The sequence below is a fragment of the Chiloscyllium plagiosum genome, unplaced genomic scaffold, assembly GCF_004010195.1.
Source record: "Chiloscyllium plagiosum isolate BGI_BamShark_2017 unplaced genomic scaffold, ASM401019v2 scaf_101199, whole genome shotgun sequence".
In the NCBI taxonomy this organism is placed as follows: domain Eukaryota; kingdom Metazoa; phylum Chordata; class Chondrichthyes; order Orectolobiformes; family Hemiscylliidae; genus Chiloscyllium; species Chiloscyllium plagiosum.
The window spans coordinates 121-7,913 of record NW_025202541.1 but is presented as its reverse complement, the minus strand read 5'-3'; the positions used below and the strand labels follow the sequence as shown (position 1 = coordinate 7,913).

Here is a 7,793-nt window from a genome sequence, read left to right as displayed (position 1 = left end):
CACTCAGTGTGTACTCTGGGTGTGTGGTGGGTCTGTCACTGTGGTCTTGTATTGCAATGTTGGGATTCTATGATTCAGTGCGACAATGACTGACCTGGGCAGATGGTGAAATAAAATATGTTACTGCAGCTCCTGAACGTCTGAAACGAAAGCAGAAAGTGATAGTGAAACTCTGCCGAGCTGGCAGCATCTCTGGATTGAGGAACTCTTCACAGTTTGTGTCCAGTGACCTTTATTCAAAATAGTTCTGCCATTCCCAGATCCTGCCAGACCTGCTGAGTTTCTCCAGCAACATGCGTTTTTGTCCAGTCTGGTGGCGGGTGTATTATGGCCTCAGCAGCCTCTCAATGATCAGTCGAGCCAGCTCCTGGTGTAAAGTCACAGTGATTTATGGAGCCAGTCAGTCAGTCAGTCAGTCAGTCCCCCGCACCCCTCCCCAGCCCAATCCTGAAGCTCTGCTGCTTTATTTCCTTTGAAAACAGGAGGAACATTGGAACAGTCCGCAGGCATGTGTGGGAACTGAGGGGAGGAAGGCTGAGTGATCGTGTCGGGTGCTGTTACACCTTCTCTGTTGCCGATTGTTTTTCGGAGCAGTCACTCATTTGTGGTACGGCTGCTCAAATATTTCAGCAAGGATTCACTCTGATCGGCAAGGCCTCTTGCTTGGAGCCTGCACAGAGTTGGGCTGCAAGTTGTTACATTAACCAATAGCTTTTCTTCCAGGATTTTCAGTTTTCAATGACCACATCTTGTGTCTGAATCTGGAACCCTCTCAGTCTCTGATGGGCTGCTGCAGGGTCCTATTAGCCAGCTGACTGGAATCCCATGTGGGGAATACATCAATTCACCACATGCCTGTGGCTGATTCACCCTGTATGGTAAGTCAGCCACAGGGAGAGGGGGAGCAGCCCCAAGTCGGGCTCCACATGGGCACCAACGACATAGATAGGAAAAGGATGGGGATTTAAGGCAGAAATTCAGGGAGCTAGGGTGGAAGCTTAGAGCCAGAACAAAGAGAGTTGTTATCTCTAGTTTGTTGCCCGTGCCACGTGCTAGCGAGGTGAGGAATAGGGAGAGAGAGCAGTTGAACACAGCTACAAGGATGGTGCAGGAGGGACGGATTCAGATACCTGAATAATTGAGGCTCATTCTGAGGTAGGTGGGACCTGTACAAACAGGATAGTCTTCACTGAACCAGAGGGGTACCAATATCCTGGGGGGACATTTGCTAATGGTCTTTCGGAGGGTTTAAACTAATTCAGCTGGGGGATGGGAACCTGAATTGTAGTTCCAGTGTCCAGGAGGTTGAGAGTAGTCAGGTCAGAGATATGGTTTGAAGGTCACAAGAGTTAACCGACAAGCAGGAAGGTGGTTTGAAGTGTGTCTACTTCAACGCCAGGAGCATCCGGAATAAGGTGGTGAACTTGCAGCATGGGTTGGTACCTGGGACTTCGATGTTGTGGCCATTTCGGAGACATGGATAGAGCAGGGACAGGAATGGTTGTTGCAGGTTCCAGGATTTAGATGTTTCAGTAAGAACAGAGAAGGTGGTAAAAGAGGGGGAGGTGTGGCATTGTTGGTCAAGGACAGTATTACAGTTGTAGAAAGGATGTTTGGGGACTCGTCAACTGAGGTAGTATGGGCTGAGGTTAGAAACAGGAAAGGAGAGGTCACCCTGTTGGGAGTTTTCTATAGGCCTCTGAAAAATTCCAGAGATGTAGAGGAAAGGATAGCAAAGATGATTCTGGATAGGAGCGAGAGAGGCAGGGTAGTTGTTATGGGGGACTTTAACTTTCCAAATACTGACTGGAAACTCCATAGCTTGAGTACTTTAGATGGGTCAGTTTTTGTCCAATGTGTACAGGAGGGTTTCCTGACACAGTCTATAGACAGGCCAACAAGGGGCAAGGCCACATTGGATTTGGTACTGGGTAATGAGCCCGACCAGGTGTTAGATTTGGAGGTAGGTGAGCACTTTGGTGATAGTGACCACAATTCGGTTATGTTTACTTCTGTGATGGAAAGGGATAGGTATATACCGCAGGGGAAGAGTTATAGCTGGGCGAAAGGCAATGATGATGCGATTAGGCAAAATTTAGGAAGCATAGGATGGGGAAGGAAACTGCAGGGGATGGGCACAATTGAAATGTGGAGCGTGTTCAAGGAACAGCTACTGTGTGTCCTTGATAAGTATGTACCTGTCAGACAGGGAGGGAGTGGTCAAGTGCGGGAGCCATGGTTTACTGAAGAAGTTAAATCTCTTGTCAAGAGAAAGAAGGAGGTTTATGTTAGGCTGGGAGGTGAAAGCTCAGTTAGTGTGCTTGAAAGTTATAAGTTAGCCAGGAAAGATACCTAAAAATAGAGTTAAGAAAAGCGAGGAGGGGTCATGAGACAACTTGGCAGGGAGGATCAAGGAAAACCCTAAAGCTTTCTATCGGTATATCAGGAATAAAAGAATGACTTAAGTACGATTAGGGTCCGTCAAAGACAGTAGTAGGAAGTTGTGCGTGGAGTCCAAGGAAATAGGAGAAGCGCTAAATGAATAAATTTTGTCAGTATTCACACATAAAAAGACAACGTTGTCGAGGACAATACTGAGATACAGGCTATTAGATTAAATGGGATTGAGGTTCAGAAGGAGGAGGTGTTACAATTCTGGAAAGTATAAAAATAGATAAGTCCCCTGGACCGGATGGGATTTATCCTGGGATACTCTGGGAAGCCAGGGAGGAGATTGCCGAGCCTTTGGCATTGATCTTTAAATCGTCATTGTCTACAGGAATAGTGCCAGAAGACTGGGGGATAGCAAATGTGGTTCCCCTGTTCAAGAAGGGGAGTAGAGACAACCCTGGTAATTATAGACCAGTGAGCCTCACTTCAGTTGTTGGTAGAGTGTTGGAAAAGGTGATAAGAGATAGGATTTATTATCATCTACAGAGGAATAATTTGTTTAGAGATAGTCAGCATGGTTTTGTGAAGGGTAGATCGTGCCTCACAAACCTTATTGAGTTCTGTGAGATGGTGACCAAACAGGTAGATGAGAGTAAACCGGTTGATGTGGTGTAGACACTTTTGGAGCATGGCAATACGGTGGCTCAATGGTTAGCACTGCTGCCTCGCCACACCAGGAACATAGGCTTGATTCCCAGCCTCAGGTGACTGTCTGTGTGGCGATTGCACATTCTCCCTGTGTCTGTGTGGGTTACCTCCGCGTGCTCCGGTTTCCTCCCACAATCCAAAGATGTTCAGGTTAGGGTGGATTGGCCATGGGAAATTGCCCCATGGTGTCCAGGGATGCGCAGGCTAGGTGGGTGAGCCATGGGAAATACAGCATTACAGGGATTGGGTGGGATGCCCTTTAGAGGCTCAGTGTGGACTTGATGAGCTGAATAGCTTGCTTCTACGCTGTAGGGATTCTAATCTAAGTTAAATGAGCTTTGCAAGTTTAGAAATGTTAAAAAGGAACAGAATAAGTAAGGAGGAAGGGCAATTTGACAGTGGAATTTTCATCCTATTTTCTTTCATGTCTCCCTCATAACATTTCCAGCAATACCTCACAGAGGAACTGCCAGATCGGATCTTTCAGGGAATAGCTCAGCTGACAGTCTTTTGCAATTGGGCACAAGTGAAAGCATTAATTGAAAAAGAAATGGTCTGGATTTACAATCCTGACTGTGTGTTGTTGGCCTGATCCTCCAAGCTGCAACCTGGAAGTTTTTCATGATGAAAAGGACAAAGGGAAAGTGTGAGGTGAATCACTTTGGCAGGAGTAACAGGGATGCAGAGTACTGGGCTAATGGTAAGATTCTTGATAATAGAGATCTCGGTGTCCAGGTACAGAGATCCCTGACAGTTGCCACCCAGGTTGACAGGGTTGTTAAGAAGGCATACAATGTGTTAGCTTTTATTGGTAGAGGGATTGAGTTTCGGAACAATGAGGTTATGCTACAGCTGTACAAGACACTGGTGTGGCCGCACTTGGAGTATTGTGTACAGTTCTGGTCACTGTGTTATAGGAAGCTTTGGAAAGGGTGCAGAGGAGATTTACCAGGATGTTGCCTGGTATGGAGGGAAGGTCTTCCAAGGAAAGGCTGAGGGACTTGAGGCTGTTTTCGTTAGAGAGAAGAAGGTTGAGAGGTGACTTAATAGAGACATATGAGATAATCAGAGGGTTAGATAGGGTGGACAGGGACAGCCTTTTTCCAAGTATGGTGACGGTGAGCACGAGGGGGCATAACTTTAAATTGAGGAGTGATAGATATAGGACGGATGTCAGAGGTAGTTTCTTTACTCAGAGAGTAGTAGGGGTGTGGAATGCCCTGCCTGCAACAGTAGTAGACTCACCAACTTTAATGGCATTTAAATGATCATTGGGTAAGCATATGGATGATAGTGGAATAGTGCAGGTTAGATGGGCTTCAGATTGGTATGACAGGGCAGCACAACATTGAGGGCCGAAGGGCCTGTACTGAGCTGTAATGTTCTATGTTCTACGAGTGGCCAGCACATTGTCTAATACTGACCCACAAACAAATCAAGCAACACCTCTGCTCCTGTGATCACATGGCTGGCAAAAAAGCCTTCTTCACATTGTAGAGAGTTCACTCTTTTCCCTCGATTTCACTCCTCTCTGTCCCTGACAATAAATGGATGTCTCTAGTTCTTGCTGTATATGGTGATGACTGACTTTAAGTAGTCCCTTCTTGTATCTCCTAAGAGTCTAGTTACTGACTGTAATCCAACCCTTTGTGTGGTTTTCCAGCATCAACGCTCTGTTGGATATCAGCCTGGGGTATGTGGATGCTGGCACAAAGATTGAACACCAGCTCATCCTCAAAAGCAAGGAGTTCTTTGTCAATGGAGATGTGAAGGTGATTCCTGACCCTCCACCATTCACACGCGAACCTTCCAAAGAGATTCCAAAGGAAGGAGAGCTAACAATTGAGCAGCTCAGTCACCTGCATCGACAGTTTATGCTTGTGGCACCCACAGGTAAGTCCTCAGACATGGACAGGCTGCTATTGTTGTCACAATCACATGGGAAAGTGACTGATTCTCAATCACTGAACCTCTCAACGTCACCACTAAAGTTCATTATTTCATCCAAGTATGCAAAGTCCCTGATTTGAGGTATCTGATGGAAACACAGATCAGGTTTCTGTATTTAACAAGAAGCACAGCTTATTGGAAAGAAGTAAATCCTAATCACAGAAACATAGAAAATAGGGGCAGGAGGAGGCCATTCAGCCCTTCGAACCTGCACCATCATTCAACACGATCATGGCTGATCATGTAATCTCAGTGTCCTGTTCCTGCTTTCTCCCCATACTCCTTGATCCCTTTAGCCACAAGGACCATGTCCAACTCCCTCTTGAATATATGCAATGAACTGACCCCAACAGCTTCCTGTGAGATTCTGCAGGTTCCCAACTCTGAGTGAAGAAATTCTTCCTCACCTCAGTCCTGAATGGCCTACCCCTAACTCTTAGACTGTGACCCCTAGTTCTGGGCATCCCCAACATCGAGCCTGTCCAGTCCCATCAGGGTCTCTATGAGATCCCCTCATTCTTCTAAATTCCAGCAAGTCTGTCTTTCCTCAGGATCGGCAAGAGGTAGCACAGTGGCTCATCGGTTAGCACCGCTGCCTCACAGCACCAGGATCCCGGGTTCAATTCCAGCCTTGGGTGACTGTCTGTGTGGAGTTTGCACATTCTCCCCGTCTCTGCGTGGGTCTCCTCCCAAATCCAAAGATGTGCAGGTCAGGTGAATTAGCCATGCTAAATTGCCCGTAGTGTTTGGAGGGTCTGGGTGGATTGCTCTTTGGAGGGTCAGTGTGGGCTGGTTGGGCTGAAGGGCCTGTTTCCACACTGTAGGGAACCAAAAAAAAAAATCACAAGTAAATTTCTAGGAGTTATTAACATATGACTCCATTTGGAACAGTGAAGTCTGGGAGAATGTGAGGACTGCAGATGCTGGAGATCTGAGTCGAGAGTGTGGCACTGGAAATGCGCAGCAGGTCAGGCAGCATCCAAGGAGCAGGAAGAACGATGTTTCGGGCCGGGGCCCTTCATCAGGAATGATTTTCCGAAACGTCGACTCTCCTGCTCCTCGGATGCTGCCTGACTTGCTGTACTTTTCCAGCACCACCCTCTCACATGTGACTCTACTTGTTGACCCACAATCCTTTTTTAAACGCCCCGTACACACACCTGCATAGACACTGACAGACAAAAAAACATTGACTTTATGGATGTTGGGGAAAAACCGGGGAAAGACAGTCCCATCAGGTTTGTTCAAATTTCCCCTTTCTTTGCCAAGACTTTCTGTTCTTCATTCTCCTTTTCCCTATTCTTTGCAGATAGCGCAGGGTGATTGGTACACTAACTACAAAGTCCCTTAGTCTCTAGTTCAAGGTAACAGCTTACAGCAACTGGCCTTCTTCAGGCTGCTTGGATTTTACTGCAGAGAAAGAGACACAGTCACAACACCTGTCATTCTAACAGTCCAAAGGCTTCTCACTGAATCGTTCACACCCACAAGCTGTTCCGCTGTGCACAAACCAACAGAGTTGTCATTAGACTGATGACCTTTGGCCTCTATGACTGCTCACAAACCAATCAGCTACCTGTTGGCAGTCAAATGTCACGCTGCATACCTCTACACCCACCCCCTGGCACTGCCCACCAAGGGCCAGGCTTTCTCCAGGTAAAGAGCAGCGTAAACACCACACACATACACAGAGGTTCAGCGACTTGTCTTTAAAAGTACAGAAACTCCTTTCCATATTAATCCATGATCAAAAATACTAAAAAAAATAGTATGGTCTGAACATATATTCAGAAATCGAGGGAAAGCAAATGTCATATTTCAAACTTGTGAAGGAGACAAAGCTGGGGAAATGATGAAACCATTTTGAGGTAATGAGATGGCCTGAAAACCGAATCCTATCTCGGTGGGCTTTGGAAGAAAAACACGGCCTTTACCTTGGCTGCTCCTCTCAGTGACACTCACAAGGCGATTCTCTCTCCCCTCACCTCACACCCCCCTCTCCTCTCCTCCTCCTCCCTCCCCTCCCCACACCTCCCATCCTCTCCCCTCTCAGGCACTCCCCCTCCCCAACTCCCTGGGATTGATGCTTGAATCCTGTTTGGACAGTCACTCTCCCCCTTTCTCTCTCGTGTACGCTGCAGGTGTCATGCTGAAAAAGGAATTCATTGAGATTTTACAGGACCTGGTGACAATGGACCTTGGCACAGACCAAATGCCTGACCAATGGAGTTCCATCTCTTACTCACAGGTAGGCCACCTCCTCAGTCACTGACTGATGACCTACACATTGCATTTTCCTCAGTTACAACAAATCAAACAAAGGCAAGGCAATTTGGGAAGGTGGAGAAAGTGAGGTCTGCAGATGCTGGAGATCAAAGTTGAAACTTTATTGCTGGAACAGCACAGCAGGTCAGGCAGCATCCAGGGAACAGGAGATTCGACGTTTCGGGCACAGGCCCTTCTTCAGGAATTTGGGAAGGTGGCCAGCAGTGACCCTCTATCTTGAGGATCACATGACCCCAGATGGACTCTGAAGGCCGTGTATATGTACTCCAGACAAATCACCTTTTATAATCATTTATTCACAGGATGAGGGTGATGTGAGCTAAGGCAGCAATTTATTACCCATCCCTGATTGCCCAGGGGCAGTTAACAATAAGCCACATTGCTGTGGGTCTGGAGTCACATACAGGCTGGATCAGGTAAGGATGGCAGTTTCTTTCCCGAAAGGATATTAGAGACTC

The 7,793-nt window shown here is 47.0% G+C and overlaps 1 protein-coding gene across 1 annotated transcript; it reads left to right on the top strand.

Annotated features, from left to right (window-relative positions):
- Positions 1 to 4,762: 4,762 nt before the first annotated feature.
- LOC122546231 (sperm flagellar protein 2-like) lies at positions 4,763 to 7,297 on the top strand (the record flags this gene model as incomplete). Its single annotated transcript, XM_043685019.1, has 2 exons — positions 4,763 to 4,992; positions 7,191 to 7,297. Coding segments are annotated over 2 exons (337 nt in total), but the record flags the coding sequence as incomplete, so codon positions are not given.
- Positions 7,298 to 7,793: the final 496 nt, after the last annotated feature.